Genomic DNA, 20,320 nt, shown 5'->3' with positions numbered 1-20,320 from the left:
GTTAAAGACTTGCTTCAGCTGACACATCTCCTTTTTACTTACTCAATTCAGATTGTCAGCTATAAATATATGATAATCACACAGAGCCCCAGAAAGGCAAAGGATAAAGCCACAGAAGGTCACTGTAGTTGGAACTAGATAGTTTTTTCCCTGCCTATTTGGGACCCAAGTCATTGTTCAACAACAACCAAAAATTTATGAAAATACTCTCAATGATGCTTTTTATTTCCCTTTGAAGAGAGGAGGCAAACAAAAATAGGCAGATAATGTGATACTAATGTCAGCGATTTCTTTCAAAATCTTTCTGCTTCCCCCTCCCCTCCACATTAGGCAAATGTTTTTGAAACCTAATTTTGGTATCTTATCATCTAATCTTGTTAAAGAGATTTACCCAGGAGTGGGATATATTGAGTGAGATTATAAATGCATTGTAAAGTAAATTACAAGGTCAGGGCGGGAGTTGCCGCTACATAGACAAGTGCTTCAGCAGAACTGTCTTGTTTTGCAAGACAGTGTTTGGGGCTCCTGAGAAGACCCTGCCAGCTTTCCTTTCTTACTTGCTAAATGGAAGAATCATATAAGTGATTAATTCTTCATTCCCGCTCTTTACCTCCCTGATTGTTTTTTTTTCTTTTCTTTTTGAAAAGTTACTGACAAATACCAGCTATGACTTTTAACAACTTCTCAAGCCCCTGTATTAAAAGAAGAGGGGAAACTTTGTTATTTCTAAATAGTTTTTTATACACTCTTTTTCAGAATGTTGGCAAGTTAGCCATTTTTCTCAGTCTTATCCTTTGGCCATCAACATTTGTGTCCTTCTTAATGCTGCAGTTGACTGGTAAACTGTTGGTTAGTTACTCCCTTGGTGTCTAGATATTTTTTTTAATTTAGCTATCTCCCAAAATAAATGATTGTGAAATCAAGCTGGTCCCTCTTTGCCAAAGTGGCATTTACCACTCTCGGGTTCTTTTCAGTGAGAGAGAAATAATGTGACTTAAGCAGGGCCCCTCTCCAGACGGCTTGGCTACTATCCAAAGAGTTGACTAGCTGAACTGTATCTTTCTGTTTCTTTCTCAACTGGAGCTGAGTCTCAGCCGAGGGCGAGGGCGCAGGATGTTGTATAATTTGGTTCACGTTGTTAGCCTCTCAAAATAATGAGGAGGAGGCTAGTGTAGCATTTCTCAGCCTGCTGCCTGTCATGGTGCTGGCTGCTTTAACTGTTCTTTAAACTAGGATGCTGTGTCTGCTTAAGTTGGCACCAGTCATTCCTCCCAACTTTGATTCAGGGACAACTCCTAAAGATTTGATACAACCTATTGGTTAACTCTGAATTAAATTTTTGTTTTTGAGACTTTGATAGCATCCCTTAAGATAAAAATGGAAGTCCCTATGAGGTATGATGGGGCCTGAATTGGAACTCACTGACCCTCACACAGGCTGGGATGTGAGAAAGGGGTTGTTAGTAGTCACTCTTGCGTGGAATTATTTTCTGAGCATTTTCTTATTTTTAGCAGTTTCAACAATTAGTATGTTTCAGACCAAGATAAAAAGCCTCTTTAGGACTATAGTGAATTGTAGTGAGTGGATCTCCTCTTTTTTTTCTTTTTTTGATGTCTGTATGAACTGATTGCCTGTTTAGAAGGTTCATCTGACACTCAGGGGGGAATCATAGATTGATAGGATTTAGGAAGCAGAAACATTTCCCTTAAGTCACTTGTCTAAGCCCCTCATTTAACAGATGAGGAAGCCGAGGCACGGAGAGATGAAATCGCATGCCTCAATCCACAGTTGATGGGAAGATACAGAAGTTTGCTGAAGTTGCCTAGGATGTAGGGGTCTTCAAATTGGTCTAGATTTTTCTGTTTTAGGGGACTGGAGAAAAATTCTTAGAATGGACTTTAGTGGTAGGAAGACATATTCCACACATATTTATTGAGCACTAACCACCAGATGTTCCAGGCACTGGGAAGGTTTAGGCCTTGGGGGTGAGGGCAGGGAAGGCTTGGAGGGGGGAACATAAATAAGCAATTTCTGCTGATGGCTGCCTCAATGATTAAACATTGATTTTGCTGTTGTATTATTTTGCAGGTAAAGATGAGCCCAGCAGCTACACATGTACAACTTGCAAACAGCCATTCACCAGTGCATGGTTTCTCTTGCAACACGCACAGAACACTCATGGATTAAGAATCTACTTAGAAAGCGAACACGGAAGTCCCCTGACCCCGCGGGTTGGTATCCCTTCAGGACTAGGTGCAGAATGTCCTTCCCAGCCACCTCTCCATGGGATTCATATTGCAGACAATAACCCCTTTAACCTGCTAAGAATACCAGGATCGGTATCGCGAGAGGCTTCGGGCCTGGCAGAAGGGCGCTTTCCACCCACTCCCCCCCTGTTTAGTCCACCACCAAGACATCACTTGGACCCCCACCGCATAGAGCGCCTGGGGGCAGAAGAGATGGCCCTGGCCACCCATCACCCGAGTGCCTTTGACAGGGTGCTGCGGTTGAATCCAATGGCTATGGAGCCTCCCGCCATGGATTTCTCTAGGAGACTTAGAGAGCTGGCAGGGAACACGTCTAGCCCACCGCTGTCCCCAGGCCGGCCCAGCCCTATGCAAAGGTTACTACAACCATTCCAGCCAGGTAGCAAGCCGCCCTTCCTGGCGACGCCCCCACTCCCTCCTCTGCAATCCGCCCCTCCTCCCTCCCAGCCCCCGGTCAAGTCCAAGTCATGCGAGTTCTGCGGCAAGACGTTCAAATTTCAGAGCAACCTGGTGGTGCACCGGCGTAGCCACACGGGCGAGAAGCCCTACAAGTGCAACCTGTGCGACCACGCATGCACGCAGGCCAGCAAGCTGAAGCGCCACATGAAGACGCACATGCACAAGTCATCCCCCATGACTGTCAAGTCCGACGACGGCCTCTCCACCGCCAGCTCCCCGGAGCCCGGCACCAGCGACCTGGTGGGTAGCGCCAGCAGTGCGCTCAAGTCCGTGGTGGCCAAGTTCAAGAGCGAGAACGACCCCAACCTGATCCCGGAGAATGGGGACGAGGAGGAAGAGGAGGATGACGAAGAAGAGGAAGAAGAGGAGGAAGAGGAGGAGGAGGAGCTGACGGAGAGCGAGAGGGTGGACTACGGCTTCGGGCTGAGCCTGGAGGCGGCGCGCCACCATGAGAACAGCTCTCGGGGTGCCGTGGTGGGCGTGGGCGATGAGGGCCGCGCCCTACCCGACGTCATGCAGGGCATGGTGCTCAGCTCCATGCAACACTTCAGTGAGGCCTTCCACCAGGTCCTGGGCGAGAAGCATAAGCGCGGCCACCTGGCCGAGGCCGAGGGCCATAGGGACACTTGCGACGAAGACTCGGTGGCCGGCGAGTCGGACCGCATAGACGATGGCACTGTTAATGGCCGCGGCTGCTCCCCAGGCGAGTCTGCCTCGGGGGGCCTGTCCAAAAAGCTGCTGCTGGGCAGTCCCAGCTCGCTGAGCCCCTTCTCCAAGCGCATCAAGCTCGAGAAGGAGTTCGACCTGCCCCCGGCCGCGATGCCCAACACGGAGAACGTGTACTCTCAGTGGCTGGCCGGCTACGCGGCCTCCAGGCAGCTCAAAGATCCCTTCCTGAGCTTCGGAGACTCCAGACAATCGCCTTTCGCCTCCTCATCGGAGCACTCCTCGGAGAACGGGAGCTTGCGCTTCTCCACGCCGCCCGGGGAGCTGGACGGAGGGATCTCGGGGCGCAGCGGCACGGGAAGTGGAGGGAGCACGCCCCATATTAGTGGTCCGGGCCCGGGCAGGCCCAGCTCAAAAGAGGGCAGACGCAGCGACACTTGTGAGTACTGTGGGAAAGTCTTCAAGAACTGTAGCAATCTCACTGTCCACAGGAGAAGCCACACAGGCGAAAGGCCTTATAAATGCGAGCTGTGCAACTATGCCTGTGCCCAGAGTAGCAAGCTCACCAGGCACATGAAAACGCATGGCCAGGTGGGGAAGGACGTTTACAAATGTGAAATTTGTAAGATGCCTTTTAGCGTGTACAGTACCCTGGAGAAACACATGAAAAAATGGCACAGTGATCGAGTGTTGAATAATGATATAAAAACTGAATAGAGGTATATTAATACCCCTCCTTCACTCCCACCTGACACCCCGTTTTTCACCGCCCCTCCCTCCCTTATCCAGCCCTATTCCCTGTAGGATTTTTTTCTAGTCCCATGTGATTTAAACAAACAAACAAACAGAAATAACGGAAGCTAAGAAAAATGAGAGTGCTTGTCACCAGCACACCTGTTTTTTTCTTTTTTCTTTTTCTTTTTCTTTTTTTTTTTTTTCCTTTATGTTCTCACCGTTTGAATGCATGATCTGTATGGGGCAATAGTATTGCATTTTACGCAAACTTTGAGCCTTTCTCTTGTGCAATAATTTACATGTTGTGTATGTTTTTTGTTTTTTGTTTTTTAAACTTAGACAGCATGTATGGTATGTTATGGCTATTTTAAATTGTCCCTGATTCGTTGCTGAGCAAACATGTTGCTGTTTCCAGTTCCGTTCTGAGAGAAAAAGAGAGAGAGAGAAATAAAGACCATGCTGCATACATTCTGTAATACATATCATGTACAGTTTTATTTTATAATGTGAGGAGGAAAAACAGTCTTTGGATTAACCCTCTAAGGACAGAATAGATAGCACTGAAAAAAAAAAAAAATCTCTATGAGCTAAATGTCTGTCTCTAAAGGGTTAAAAGTATCAATTGGAAAGTTTGGGGTAAAAAGGCCTTGAATTAACAAATTAACAGAAAAACAAAACAAATTTATTCTATCATTTGGTTTTAAAATATGAGTGCCTTGGATTTATTAAAACCATATCGATGGTTCTTTCTACTTGTTATAAACTTGTAGCTTAATTCAGCATTGGATGAGGTAATAAACCTTAGAACCTAGCATATAATTCTATATTATATTTCTCACAACAATGGCTACCTAAAAATCTGACCCATTATGTCCTAGTTTATCATCATTTTCCCTTTAATTTTATAAGCAAAACTGATTATACCAGTATAAAAGCTATTTCGCTCCTGGTGAGAGCTTAAAAGAAATGGGCTATTTTGCCTAAAGTTTTATTTTTTTTTAATGATGATTAAACAGAATGTGTAACGTGCAAAAGCCCCAAAATATCATTAAATAATTAGTAAGGGATTCATCTTATGAAGATACTTGTTTTAAATAATGTCCTTTAAAAAAAAAAATTCTGGCACCGAAAGAAAGAGATCCACATCGAACTTGGTTGTCAAATGGACAATCAAATTATAAATGTTTAGACCTTGTATATCATATTTAAAGAGAAGAGACTGACAATAAGGTTTGATAGAGGCCAATGGAGGGGAAAATATGTGATTCACTAGCACAACATGGTACTATTTGCCATTTTAAACTAGAACAGATATATAAGCTAATATTGATACAATGATGATTAACTATGAATTCTTAAGACGTGCGTTTCAATGTGACATTCTTAAAAAAGAAGAGAAAGAATTTTTAAGGGTAGCAGTATAGATGTCTGTGCTCCCTAAAAGTTGTACTTCATTTCTTTTCCATATACTGTGTGCTATTTGTGTTAACATGGAAGAAGATTCATTGTTCTTATTTTATTTTTTTAATTTTTTCTTTTTTATTAAGCTAGCATCTGCCCCAGTTGGTGTTCAAATAGCACTTGACTCTGCCTGTGAAATCTGTATCTTTTCTCTAATCAGAGGTACAGAGGTTGAGTATAAAAGAAACCTGCTCAGATAGGACAATTAAGTGCACTGTACAATTTTCCCAGTTTACAGGTCTATACTTAAGGGAAAAGTTGCAAGAATGCTGAAAAAAAAAGAACACAATCTCATTGATGAGCATTTTTAAAAACAAAACAAAACAAAAACTTTGCCAGCCATTTACTTGACTAATGAGCTAACTTACTTGGACACACAACACTGCAAGCGCTGTGAATGGAAACAGAACACACTTAACATAGAAATGAATGATTGCTTTCGCTTCTACAGTGCAAGGAATTTTTTTGTACAAAACTTTTTTAAATATAAATGTTAAGAAAAAAATTTTTTAAAAAACACTTCATTATGTTTAGGGGGAACTGCATTTTAGGGTTCCATTGTCTTGGTGGTGTTACAAGACTTGTAATCCATTTAAAAATGGTAGTGGAAATTCTATGCCTTGGATACACACCGCTCTTCAGGTTGTAAAAAAAAAGAAAAAGAAAAAAAAAAAAAACATACATTGGGGAAAGGTTTAAGATTATATAGTACTTAAATATAGGAAAATGCACACTCATGTTGATTCCTATGCTAAAACACATTTATGGTCTTTTTTCTGTATTTCTAGAATGGTATTTGAATTAAATGTTCATCTAGTGTTAGGCACTATAGTATTTATATTGAAGCTTGTATTTTTAACTGTTGCTTGTTCTCTTAAAAGGTATCAATGTACCTTTTTTGGTAGTGGAAAAAAAAAAAAAAAGACAGGCTGCCACAGTATATTTTTTTAATTTGGCAGGATAATATAGTGCAAATTATTTGTATGCTTCAAAAAAAAAAAAAAAGAAAAGAAAAGAGAGAGACAAAAAAGTGTGACATTGTACAGATGAGAAGCCATATAATGGCGGTTTGGGGGAGCCTGTTAGAATGTCACACGAATGACTGTCATAGAGGTTGTACATATCCTTTTTTGTTCTTTTTTCCTGCTGCCATACTGTATGCAGTACTGCAAGCTAATAACGTTGGTTTGTTATGTAGTGTGCTTTTTGTCCCTTTCCTTCTATCACCCTACATTCCAGCATCTTACCTTCATATGCAGTAAAAGAAAGAAAGAAAAAAAAAAAAGGAAAAAAAAAATGTTTTGCAGTTTTTTTCATTGCCAAAAACTAAATGGTGCTTTATATTTAGATTGGAAAGAATTTCATATGCAAAGCATATTAAAGAGAAAGCCCGCTTTAGTCAATACTTTTTTGTAAATGGCAATGCAGAATATTTTGTTATTGGCCTTTTCTATTCCTGTAATGAAAGCTGTTTGTCGTAACTTGAAATTTTATCTTTTACTATGGGAGTTCACTATTTATTACTGCTTGTGTACCCTGTTCAAAACAGAGGCACTTAATTTGATCTTTTATTTTTCTTTGTTTTTATTATTTTTTTTTTATTTGGATGACCAAAGGTCATTACAACCTGGCTTTTTATTGTATTTGTTTCTGGTCTTTGTTAAGTTCTATTGGAAAAACCACTGTCTGTGTTTTTTTGGCAGTTGTCTGCATTAACCTGTTCATACACCCATTTTGTCCCTTTATTGAAAAAAATAAAAAAAAAATTAAAGTACACAATGTAAGCTTCTTGTGTCCTCATTTGACACACTCTGTAAATTACTTTCAAGAAAATAACAGGTTTTAAGAGAAGGCCAGCCAGTCTTTTTCAGGATTATTTCTATGGGCATTTTGATGCGTGTATTATACCCTAAAGGAACATAAAGTACTTACTATATTAAAATAGACATATCTCAAACCATAGAAATAGTTTCTAGGCTTTACAGTTCAAGAATAATTTTCAAGAAATAGAAAATGTTTTTCAGTCTGATGTTAAAAACTTTTCCTCCATCTCTTAGCAGTAATCCATTCAGATATAAATGAAAACTAACTGGTAATGTCATCTTAAGCTTTTATTTCCTTTGATATTTTTGCTGTTTTTGTTGTTTAAAAGTTCTTTTCTGTTCTCTCGTCCCTGCCCTATCATAGTACATAATATAAAAAAGGTGGTTTTTTTTTTTAAAAAGATCAGTTCTTTACCCTACCCCACCCCAAATCTAAAAATTCAGAAACAAAGGCGTCAAGTTAAAAAATACCGAAAGAAAGCAACAAAGGGTTTAGCCAGATGTGGCTTAATCTGGAATGAGCCACTTCTTTCTTGAGCCTCATGGTAGAGTGCCTTGTGGTTCTGAGGTCCCTGGTACCCTTGATTTCACAGATGTTTTTATAGCGTCTTCTTGACTGACACCAAATGGAGGGTGAGAATACCCTTACCCTTCAGTTAATCTTTTGATCAACCAACGGGGTGGCTGAAATGTTACCCAAACACCATCTTTGAAAAGCAAGTTAGTTAGGTCTTAAAAAAAGGCAAAAGAACAACAACAAAAACCAACAAAACTCCCTCAGTGGAGATCTGTACTGTCAGTTTTTTACAAATACTGCATGCTACAGCATCTATTTGCTTTATTAAAACACTTACCTCTGTGTTACTGTCTCCCTGTTCCGGTTGTAGATGAGCAGATACGACATTGTTCTTATTTTTGTAAAAATCCAAACAAAAGCCATCCTGTTGTCTTCTGGTAATAGCATTTTTTTCTTGCCCAGGTCAATTCTTAAGTCCTAGGAGTCCTGTTGTGGCCCTGTAGGCTAAGCACTATACCGCAAGGTCGGTTTGAATCACAGGGTTGGCAGTTCAAACCCACCAGCTGCTCCTCGGAAACCCTATGAGTTGAACCAACTCACTGGCACTTAACAACAACAATAACAGTGCCTGGTAGGTGGTCTTTTCATGGCCTGCCTTTTATCTGAGGCAAGAGTAGCCAGCTTGGGTGGGAAGCAGAAAGTGGGGCAAAGGAATCCTGTTAGGCTGTTGGAGAGCAGCTGGGATGGGTTTGTGAGGGTACTTTGGAGAACTTGGTAACTGTCAGTGAACAGGGACAAGATACAGATTTAGATTAGTTAACTTCAAACTTGTTTCCAAAATGCTGTGCAAGACAGAAATATGCCCCAGTACCATGCTTGTTTCAGATGTGGTGACTCTGCTCCACCATATTAAATGCCCATAAAACTTCTGTGTGTCCCTATTACTCTTTTTATTAGGAGCTCTGAGTGCAGCTGTGCAGGCTTTATATATAGTATTCATTTTAATTTCTCAGTATATGATGCTCTTAGTGTAATTAGGTTTTGCAGTCTGACAGACAGAATTAATGGTGGATACTGTATACTTGTATGTTCAAATTTCCTAAATCAAATGGGGAATGGGGAGGGGTACAAACATCTGGTGATAAATCACAGATTATGTTTGATTTACATGGTCCCAAAGTTAAATAAATTTATTGGGAGACAGGTTCTTGAGGTTACTTAGTCTCCTGACTTCTTGAAGCCTTCTTATAAAATATTATTTCTGAAGCTGAGTGAACAATAAAAGCATGAAAACCTAGCCAACAAGGATATAACTTATAAATGACATCTTGTATCCGGAATCCTAAAATTAAAAATCTTGATAGAAAACATTTCCAACAGTAAAATGAATTTGTGATATATTTTTTAAATGAGGAAACATTGAGAACATTAACATTTTCCAGAATTCTCAAGTAAGTTTTTGTGACACTCCTGATGTGTAATACTCTATAAACCTGATCTCCCGATGCTTAAAATGTTCTTTTCTGTCTTCAGTTTGAAAACATCTCAAAAACAGGAATATAGCAAATACTATTTCTGACAGATGCTAATCCAGAAACTCTTTCGCAGTCCTACCTTTATCCTGAGACCATTTACTGTCCTCTCTTTAAGGCCTACCACAGGACTGAAAACAACACATTTTAAAGGTTGCTAAGAAGTGAGGCGAACACATGCTTCTTCGTTTGTAGTAGCGATGTCAGGAAGTGTGAAGTAGTTGAGTTTTTCCCAGGGCATTCTGTGGATGTAACTGTTTATTTAAATACCATTTTTGTATATGCAATACATATATACTGTATATATTCATAATGCTTGAAGTGAGAATTCGGGAAGGAAAGGGGGGTTTAGATAAAACGTCAATTTGAGAATTAAGGAAACGAGGTGGTTTATTCACAGACGCTGAAAGTTTGCTAAAAGGTACTGGGATTGTTTTAGGCCTTCCTGGAAGGAGTTGGGAAGCCCCATGCCTCATCTTACTTTATGCATTTTATTCAGAGTGAGGGAGGAAATACAGTGTTTTGGTGGTGTGTTTTTTTTTTTTCCGTTTTTTGTTCTCTCTCTCTTTTTTTTTTTTTTTAAATTCCATTCCCCAACCATGTACACCACAAACAAACATGATTTTTTATGCCTGTGCTGTAACTGTGTGTTCTTCATTATGATTCTGTTCTTCCATTGTCCTTGGGCCTAGTGTGTTCAAGAATGTAACCATCCCATTCTCTTTTCTCAGTCAATGTCCCATTTTACAGGAAAATAACAAAAACAAAAAAACAGTGGGAATTTGGCCGGTGTGAGGATGGGATTTGCAGTGTTTTTTTCAACCTGCATAGATAAATGATTTTTTAAAAACGGTTTACTTTGAAAAGGCCTGTGTCACTTAGTAGATTCCCCTTAAGTGTCTTCTGAGGCCCTCCAGGTTTTTCTAACTAAGAATAAATGAACTCATTTTTAGAGAACTGGACATCAGAGTGTATAGACGGAACTGGAAATGTGTACATCAATTCCAGGGATGGTAGACAAAGGTTGTTGGCATACACTTTTATTTGCTGCCATCTTGTTCCATTAGCCCACTTTATTACTAACGCACCTGGCCAACAAATCAGCCTTTAGAGGGATGGGCCGGATTTTTTTCTCTCTCTCTCTATTTCCTAGTGTTCTCTATGGTCTTTAACTCCTCTCTTCTAAACAGGAAAGGAGACCAGTACAGTTCACAAAGGTCACTGTGTTTAAGTACCTCAACTTGGTTGAACACAGTTCAGTGGTTGATCCAAATACTGTTTTTCCTTTCGGGTAAAGTGGCGAAGACAATTTCAAGGGAACAGATGTAGTAGGTCTTTCATAGAGACAGCAAAAAAGACAAATTAAGCAGGTTTCCCAGAAATCTGCCTTGGAAATGGGACCTTCCCCCCTCAAAATCCATAGGGCGTTGTGCTTTTAAATAACCATGAACATGGTACATGCCCATCCTGATGCCATGTTTTGTATGTTGGGACTTTAAATTTTGGTAGCAGGTCTGATGAGTTTGATTGCCTATATCAGCCAAAAGGGTCACAACGACGGAGACTTAGCGCTGGACTGGGAATGAGAGTCCCCAGAGCCCACCTGGACACAACAGGCCCCTCATCCCAGGTCTCCACTGCTCAGGGGGGGAAGCCTGAGAGCAGCTGAGCTCCAGACCCCGGGCCTCCTGCGGCGGCGTGGAGTCAGGGGAGAGGAGGCCCCAGGCCCCTGCTCCAGTCGCCATGGCAACGAGGCCTGGAATGCCACAGTAGTAGCCCTCCTCGGCACATCCGGACTCCCAGCTCTGCTGCCTCCAGTCAATGTACACAGCAAGGGAGGAACGAGGAGGAAAATAACCACTCCCTTCTGCCCTTCACCTTGGCCTTTCCCCCTTACCAAAAAGGAAGAGGAAAAGCAACTACAGGCAGTTTTTGGTGCAATTTGGGAGCAACAATTTTGGGTTCTGGTTTTCTCTTCAGAAACTTGTTCGCCTGTTGTAACTCTGGCTGCTTTGACGTTGAACTTGATGACATTTCATGTTTTTGTTGTGCTGCTTTTACATCGATTTGGTTTTTTGTTTCTTTATAGTTTTATTATTATTTAAAAAAAAAAATGTCCTCCTTCCCTTTCCCCTTCCCTGTTATCCTCAACCAAAGAGCTGTTTCCTACTAAGTTTTCTCAATCAGAAGGAAAAGTGTTTCCTTCCAGGTGTGTCCCGAGTTTCTTAGGACTCTCATATGATTGGGAGGGAGGGGCAGGTGTCTGGGTCCTTTGGGGGAAGGAGGGGAGGGAGGCGTGGGAAAGCCACTCAGAGGTCAGAGATTGTGGAGGGGGAGGGGGACATTGAGTTTGAAATCATGCTTAAGATGCCGGTGGCTCAACCTGTGGTTGATTTAAGTTAAAAATTTAAAAAGCTAGTTAGAGAACAGAAAATCAGTGGGCCAAGTCACACCTGTACTTTTTTTTCCCCCCCTCCTCTGTCCCCAACCTCTTTCTAGGTTCTTCACACACCCCCATTCGGCGTAGTGCCCAGAGAGCTCAAGATGTGTGGCAGTTTTCGGATGGAAGCTCGAGAGCCCTTAAGTTCTGAGAAAATTTGAAGCCCCCAGGGGTGGGGTGGACACGTGCCGCCCAGCCGACATCTGCTTGGTCCTTCATCCTGCTAGTTTGTGATGTTTTCTGACAGTAACCTCCAAGAAGCCGTTGTGCGAAGTCGAGTCCTGCAGACTCCTCCCTGCCTGGGCCTGCAGTGCCATTTTATTTATATTTTTTAATAAAAAGTAAAAACAAAAAAACAGACCCACATTGGAACAGTGAATCAGTCCCGCATAGAAGGCTCATGGAACGTCGCTGCTCTGAGTGACGCCCCAGCCCTTTTGAAACCAGCCAACCTAATTACCCGTATTGTGGAAATGAGCATGAATCCCCAACCCCCTTGTTTCTATACATTCTATGTTGTCTTTTAAAAAGTGTGCTTAACATTGCCACAATAAATGTTGGAGCTTTAGGTGGTGTTGGCTTGTTCTTTAATTTTTAATGCTTATAATGCAGCTGGTTATGACTGTATTTCTGTACCAGTTTTCCTACAGACAACCATCGGGTGGGTAGGAGGAACAGATTTGAGGAATGGGTAGGAGGTGTAGAAGGGGAAATAGGTTACTGCTTATCAGATGGCATAAATTTCCAAGGAGAATCAAAATGCAAAACTTGGGAATAAATCATAGCAATATCATAATTAATGTAGTAGTAGTGTTGCTGTTTATTAATGCTGAAGTGTGGTTTTCCTAACTATCTGACTTATAATTTGCATACTATTAAATAATGCATAATGTGGTACACTGAATTCTCTTTTTCAAATATATGCTTTTGGTGGCTACCATGCAGGATTTGAATTTGTCTTTTAATTTAGTTCGAGAAAGATAACGTCACTGGGCTAGTGGTAAATCCCAGAGAAGGTGATAAATGTCAGTTTATTGCTTATTAAATATTCTAATTTTAGCTTCCCAAATCTTCTGCAAATATATCTTAATGCAGACAAATAAACAAACATAAAACTTCTTTATTACTTACATCAGGAAATTTGGGGCAGATTTTATAAGGGAAAAAATTATAGGAGGCAAGAGCTTCACATCAGAATACACTATTGTAATCATCGTAATGCCTCAATTCCTTAAAAATTAGTGACGCAAATAAGTTAGGTCTACAAACAGGTGATAAAAACAAGTCTGGCCCAGCTAATTTGCAAAGGACTTTGCTCTGTTGGGTGTTTTCTATTGCCTGGAGATCCAGAAGATAATTAGAAACAATATACCATATTAAAATAGGTTTATAAATAATAGAACTCAGACACCTGTGTATTATAGATTTACATATTGGCTGTGAACATAAGTAGGGAAAATCTTACCCATTCACCCTCTGGCTAGATTACCTTGCCTCGTGAAAAGATAGCAAAATAATTGGCATCTAGATTCTTCCCTGCTTATTCATTATAAATCATGACTCCCTAAAGCAGCGTACTACTTTACGTGAGACTTTAAAAAGTGCTTTCATGGGCATTATTTCATCTGACCCTCATCGGACCAGGCCTGAAGACTTCCATTTTATGACTGAGGAGATCGTGGTTCATCAAGGTAAAGGGCTTGCCCCGCCGTAAAAACAAAAGCTTAGAATCCGGGGTTTCTGTTGTCTAGTTCAGAGGTAAAGCCACTGAATTCTAACTGGTCAAGGGGACTGCGTCTCCCTTGAGTGCTCCTCCCTATGTTAAACCACACGCTGCAAGTCTTCGTGAACATACACGTGACTTACACACAGACCAACACCAAGTGTGTCCAGTGGGAAGGGCGGGCACACAGTTGTCTCTTCTACCGACAGCTGTGTGCATTACAGGAGACCTTGGAGCAAGAATCTTTCCTTGCCATCTCCTTTCCCCAGTGGCATTTCCATGAAAAGTAAGTAAGCCTTCCTGAACAGGTGTCCTCAATGGGTATTTAAAAGTTCCTCTCACCTAGATGAGCATGGGAATTCCAGGCAAGAAGCTATATCGTGGAAACTCTCTCACTGTTCTCTCTGTTTCTGAAATCTACGACCATTAGGGCCTCTACCATCCACCTTGAACGCGCTAAGCCCCTGGGCTGTTCCGTAGAAATCCACCACACTTCAAAAGGGAGACTTGGACTGAAAGAGTACAGAGTTTTGGACCAACTCTGCTTTGGTAACTGTACTTGGTCTTCACTATACTTCAGTACAGTTTGTGCTTTCACCCCCACCTATAATTTTTTCTGAGAGTCAGTTGGCAAATAAATTTCTATCATTAATACCAAAAAAAAACCAAACAAAAAAAACCCAAAACAACCCACTGACGTCATTGAGTTAACTCTGACTCAAGGCAACCCCACCTGTCAAAGTAGAACTGCGCTCCATAGGGTTTTCAAGGTCTGATTTATTGGGTGTAGCTCGCCAGGTCTTTCTTCCAAGGCACCTCTGGGTGCGCTTGAGTCATCAACCTTGTGGTTAGCAGCTAGTGGTGTTAAACATTAGCTCTATGAGTGGGCATCTCTGAGGGAGAGGGAGCAGGTAGAGATATCTCTTGTGTTTTGCTTGTTTGTTTTCCCCCTTGTTGGAGAGGAAAGACCCCCCTCATGAAAACACACACAAAAAACTATGTCTTTCCCATAATTTAAAAATCATTTTTAGCTTGTTGAGAATGTTGTTGTTAAATGCTGTGGAGTCAGTTCTGACTCATAGCAACCCTGTGTAGGATTTCCAAGGGGTGACTGGTGAGTTTGAACCACCAACTTTGTGGTTCAAACTGACCTTGCAGTCCAGCGCTTTAACCCACAGCACCACACCAACGTAAAATATACACATCAATTCAACATTTTATATGGGTTCAATTCTATCACATTGATCATATTCTTCAAATGGTTGCAACTGTTCTTACTCTCCTTCTCTCAGCGTACATCATTGTCCCTTAATGTTCCTTCCTATCAGGGCTTTGAAAGGGTTCAGTCATGGTCAACAGAAACAAGGGCAGTGTATGCCCTGCATAGCAACCAATCCTCTTGTGCCTTCTATTTTGACCACAGTCAGAAACACGCAGCGATTCTCCACTCAAAGATGGTGGCCAACCACATTCCAAGTGACACAGTCTGTCACCATTTTTGAGTGGAGCACCGCTACGGTCTGTTTCCTACTCGGGTAAAATCCAAAATGCAAGAGATTTGGTTGCTTTGTAATGTGTTTCCATTGACCATTTCTGAATCAGTTTGAACCATTTGAAGCCCTGATTCCAATCTAATTTTTCGAGCTGCTATTGTCAAGTTGATCCCACATTAAGGTAGTTTTTTTAAAAACATAGTGTTCAAAGCAGACTTTCTGAGTAGTTGAACTACTGTTTGGTTTTAAGAAGACGTCAGGGGATATTTTTTGTGTAAGCTTCAAACATTACCTTCATAACATTTTTAGTTGAAAGAAAATAAAAAGTCACTTATGAAATCATTATGAAATGGTGTTATGCTAGGGCTAGAACTTTCAGAGCCTCACATAGGTTTGATGATTTAGGGAGTCATCTCTCTGTGTGACTTGCCAAGGCCTCTCTCTATTGGCAGTGAATGGTGGAAGCAGGTGAAGGCACTGACAAATCTGGCAGCGGTTTAAGCAGTGACTTAGCTGAAGTGTAGAACCTCATCTTGCAGAGATTTCATTGGTTGTTTAACATGCAGTAAGCACAGATTTAAGGAGCTCTGGTAGCGTAGTCGTTACAAATCAGGCTGCTAACCTCAAGGTTGGCAGCTCAAAACTACCAGTGCTAACTTCAAGATTGGCAGTTAGAAACTACCAGCTGTTCTGCAGGAGAAAGTTGAGGCTTTCTGCTCCCGTAAAGATTTGCAGCCTCAGAAACCCTTTGCAGGGTCACTATGAGTGGGGACCGACTCCATGGTACTTAACAATAACATCAGCACAGATTTGAGGACACAGTCCTGGGTGCCCACAAATACAGGATGTTGCTCTTACCCTCTCAAGCTTGGTGTGTGTACACTAATTATGCGATCTATGTAGACTGTCACACTATACAACAAAAGTCTGCTCAACTTTTGGGTTCATAATGGCAAAGTCTCAGTATCTCCTGCCGTAACTTCCTCCCAGCCAATTCAGACACAACTGCATCAAGAACTGATGGCAGTTTAAAGAAAAGCTTAGGCAAGAAGGGCAAACTTGGTTTCTACTGAGGTCTAATTAAGTACCCCAGTCTTGGCAAAATATTGCCCGAGCACGTGAGCTTGGAATTCTCAGGAGCATTTGGATTCCAGCCAAGCCCTTCAAGTGGTGAGGAATATCTTCCCAAGTTTTGTGTGTGTTGACATATTTTTATTTTTTCAAGGGCTAGATGGTGAGGTTAATGGTGAAGAAGAGGATCATTAAACTTTATACAGGGCTGTTGTTGTTGTTGTTGTTGTTGTTGTTTTAACTTGAGTGTTAATTAATATTTGTTTCTATAAAGAATTCCTATTTTCCGAATCAGGGTACCCCGAAAGCAGTGGTAGAGGAGGATCTGAATTTAGTATATTATGGGCTGTGTTTCTCTTCTTATATGTCACATGGCTCTGGCATACTCCTGGGTATAGTGTGAGGAAAACCGCAAATTGAGGAATTCTGAGTTTGGTGGAAGTTCAGAAACAACAAATGTGAGCACATTTTCCTTCTTCTACAAGGATTCCCAGTGTCTGAGTTCTTTACCAGTAAAGATGTAATAATATTATGTTTTTTTCTTCTAACTCCCTAGTCGAGTCAACAGTCTTTAGTTTATACTCCCCCATGTTACAGTAAAGCAAAGAACTTCTAGCAAAATCCAGAACAACAACTGCTTTTTTAATATCTTAGTGTAAGTGAAGATATCTAATTGTTAATACTATCACCTTTACTCTTAAATAGGACTTTAGATTAAAAAAAAAAAAAAAGCTTAAAATATTTAAGCTTTATAGGGTGACATTGGACTCCTGGTGTGGCACTATAAGATCAGCATGGGACTGTGAATTGCAAGATTGGCAGTTCAAACCCATCAGCTGCTCCACAGAAACCCTATATAGTGTCGCTATGAGTCGGAACCCACTCGAAAGCAAAAACAACAATAGGGGGCCATTGGTAATTCAGTGGTTGGGTTTTCCTCTTCCAAGCAGAAGAACTGAGTTTGATTCTCAGACTATGCACCTCATAGGGCCAGTGGAGGCTTGTCTGTTGCTATGATGTCCAACAGATTTCAGTGGAACTTCCAAACTAAGATGAACTAGGAAGAAAGACCTGGCGTCCTACTTCTGAAAATCAAACAGGGGATCACAATGGTCCAATCTGCAAATGACCATGGGGGGTGAAGGTGAATGATCTGTCCGTTTTTATTCTGTTGTGCATGGGTTCACCATGAGTCAGGGGCCAACTTGTCAATGGCAGCAGCAAGAGCAATGTTTACAGAAACACGTTTATATGCACAACTGAATCTGTTTCCCTAGTGATTACAAATTAGGTAGGACAAGAATAGGCTAAACCTGACAGGAACCATACCAAATTACCTACAATCACATAGCTTTAAAGAAAAGTCAGAGCCAAGCTTCACACCTCACAGTTAAAGTTAGTTAGTGAGTTAGCGGTGAGCCACCATTGGAGCCTAAATCTCTTAGCTCCTATACAAAAGAACTCAAGCAGCAAATTTCTCCCTTGTGACCTATGAACTTCAGAAACAGGCATGGCAGAAAAGCGTTCATTTCAGAAGGATTTTGGAGTGAAACCTAATACTCGTTTTGATGCCAGTCCTAGTGAGGAGTATGTAAGCATATACTGTAGTTCAGTTATTCCTAAGTAGTATACCTTATGACAGAGAGCAGTTAGGTCATTATCTGGAAGGATTTTCCCTTTAATTCACCCTTCAGCAGTGGGAATAAACTTATGGATCAAGAATTGCTGGGAAATGACCTTTTAAAGCCAAAAGGTCATAAAAAAACCGAGCTACTCATCAAACCAAATTCATCTCAAATGACTTAAATAGACCTCACAATCTGTTCTATTCTCCAGACAGGGTTTAAGAGAAACACCCACTTAATTTGAATTTGAGGTCACAGCACATCCTGTTGGAGAATCTAAACAGCCAATAGTGTGACCTGAGTTTTATTATGAAGACTATTTAATCTGAGTCAAATGGTGATGAGACCAAAAGGGTTCATGATGGCTCAATAGTTCAGCGCTTGGTTTCAAACGGAAAGGTCAGAGGTTTGAAGCTACCAGTCATTCCTCCATAGAAAAAGACCTGGTGACCTTCTTCCGTAAAGATTACAGTCTAGGAAACCCTATGGGGCAGTTCTATTCTGTCTTTCCAAGGTCATTATGAGTCGGAATCTGCTCAACGGGACCCCAGCTGCAGTTGAGACAATCTGACTCATGAACATCCTAGGTGTGTCAGAGGCGAACTGCCCCATAGGGTTCTCAATGGCTGAGTTTTTGGAAGAAGATCACCAGCTCTGTCATTTAAAGCCACGCTGAGTGGACTCTAACCTCCACCCTTTTGGTTAGCTCCTGAGCATATTAGCCAATTGCATCACTCAAAGATTCCAGATAAAAGGGAAGGTTGATTGAAACAGTGTACAATTTTGGATTGAGGAGGATTATTTCACTTAATATGTGATTTATACCACACATTCTTTTTCTGCGCCGGATGAAACTGCATTCATTTTCCCTTTTGCTCAGAAGTCATTGGTTCTGTTTAGAGACGTGCATATTTTGCACGTATTAGATCTGCTGGGCTGGGCTTTTCTGCTGCCACTCCTTTCGTCAACCATCCTTTGATTCACATTTACTTCTTCGAGTGGACATGGGCTGACTCTGAATGTCTCAAGGCCTGACAGGTCTGCAGTTGCTGTGGGGAGCAGCTGTTTAGAGCCTATACAGGCAAAGTCATCCCTGAAATCGGAGCAAGTCAGCAGGAAGCCTCCCAGAGCAGCGGCAAATCAAACACCCCTGTTGAGGATGGTCTATGAGGAAGTGATTTACGTGATTTTCCCCTGTGATGGTTCCTTGAATTTCCTTAGACAGTGGTGTAAACAGGCAATTCCTGCTACCACTGCTCTCTCTTCCACTCTGCCCTGCCTGCTGACTAGTCCCCTCTTTTCAGAAATGTGGAATCAGCGGGGGAAGTATGCGGAGATTATCTTCTTTTCTGCTTTAAGATTTGTAAAGTTGATCACATCCCCATTTGAGTGGCTGCCTTTACCTGTTGTCTACTTCTCCACACGAAGAGGAAAATCCAAAATGCAAATCTTCCTCTTCAGACACTCACCAAAGCTCAAAACTCAGGAGCACAAAAAAGATTTTCTTTTATAGATTTGCTGGTAGTCGTCACCCTTCACCCTACCTAACTGTGGAGTTTCTTATGACTCACGCTCTCTGAGAGTGCATTTTCTCTTCTCTCTGGGCACAAGCTGATATGCTGGGAGTGTACTTGTATGTTCCTTTGTGCAAAGAGTAGGTCAGTAGCTCAAGGGTGTGATCCTGGCATTACCATGGACATGGTCATCCAGCTGATATTCCCTCTCTCTACACCTGGTGTCTCTCTTTTGCTACTTGGGGACTGATGGTCAGGAGGTGTCCAAAATGCCATCTTTCAGCAGGCCGATGGTCTGGAGCTTGGTAAAAAGGAAACTATTGGTTAATTAGTATAATGATGTCAGCTAATGTTTCATGTGAATTTGCTATGTTTGATGGCTCGTATACAAGTTCAACCTGAGGTTGAATAAAATTCCAACAAGTTAAGGAGAGGCAAATATGAACTTGAGTATACTCCACCTGAATTTATAGGCCATCTCAAAGTTAGATGCTTTAGACGCTAAAGACCAAAAACCAGACATATGGGATGCCATAAAGAACATTATTCATGAAGAAAGTAAAGGGTCGTTAAGAAGTCAGGAGAAAGACAGGGCCAAAATGGATATTAGAAAACTCTGAAACTTGCTATTGAATATAAAGAAGTCAAAGTGATTTGAAGAAATGAATAAGTAAAAGAGCTAAACAGAAAGTCTCAAAAGGCAGCTCAAGAGGATAGAATATTTAATGAAAAGTGTGAAGATCTAAGAGTTAGGAAATCAATAGGAAAAAAAACACACTCAGCATTTCCCAAACTGAAAGATCTGAAGAAAAAATTCAAGCCTGGGGATGCAATATTGAAGAATTAGGAACTCTGGTAGCATAGTGGTTACGAATTGGGCTGCGAGCTGCAAGATCAGCAGTTCGAAACTAACAGCTGTTCCACAGGAGAAAGATGAGGCTTTCTGCTCCCGTAAAGATTTACAGCCTCGGAAACCCTGTACAGGGTTGCTATG

At 41.3% G+C, this 20,320-nt stretch overlaps 1 protein-coding gene across 5 annotated transcripts in view; it reads left to right on the top strand.

Annotated features, from left to right (window-relative positions):
- Positions 1-13,467, top strand: part of BCL11A (B-cell CLL/lymphoma 11A (zinc finger protein)) — a 110,807-nt gene extending 97,340 nt beyond the window's left edge. The window contains exons 4-5 of one of the 5 annotated variants that reach the window (XM_006868027.1): positions 2,089-2,231; positions 11,960-13,467. In XM_006868027.1, the coding sequence (XP_006868089.1) occupies positions 2,089-2,231; positions 11,960-12,061 (245 nt within the window). In that variant the 3' untranslated portion in view covers positions 12,062-13,467. Of the gene's footprint in view, positions 1-2,088; positions 7,365-11,959 lie in introns of those variants that run through there. The other 4 variants (XM_006868026.1, XM_006868025.1, XM_006868023.1 and 1 more) reach the window with 4 other exon arrangements.
- The last annotated feature ends 6,853 nt before the right edge of the window (positions 13,468-20,320 follow it).

This window comes from Chrysochloris asiatica, unplaced genomic scaffold (assembly GCF_000296735.1).
Source record: "Chrysochloris asiatica unplaced genomic scaffold, ChrAsi1.0 scaffold00114, whole genome shotgun sequence".
In the NCBI taxonomy this organism is placed as follows: Eukaryota; Metazoa; Chordata; class Mammalia; order Afrosoricida; family Chrysochloridae; genus Chrysochloris; species Chrysochloris asiatica.
This window is presented reverse-complemented; position numbering and strand designations above follow the sequence as displayed.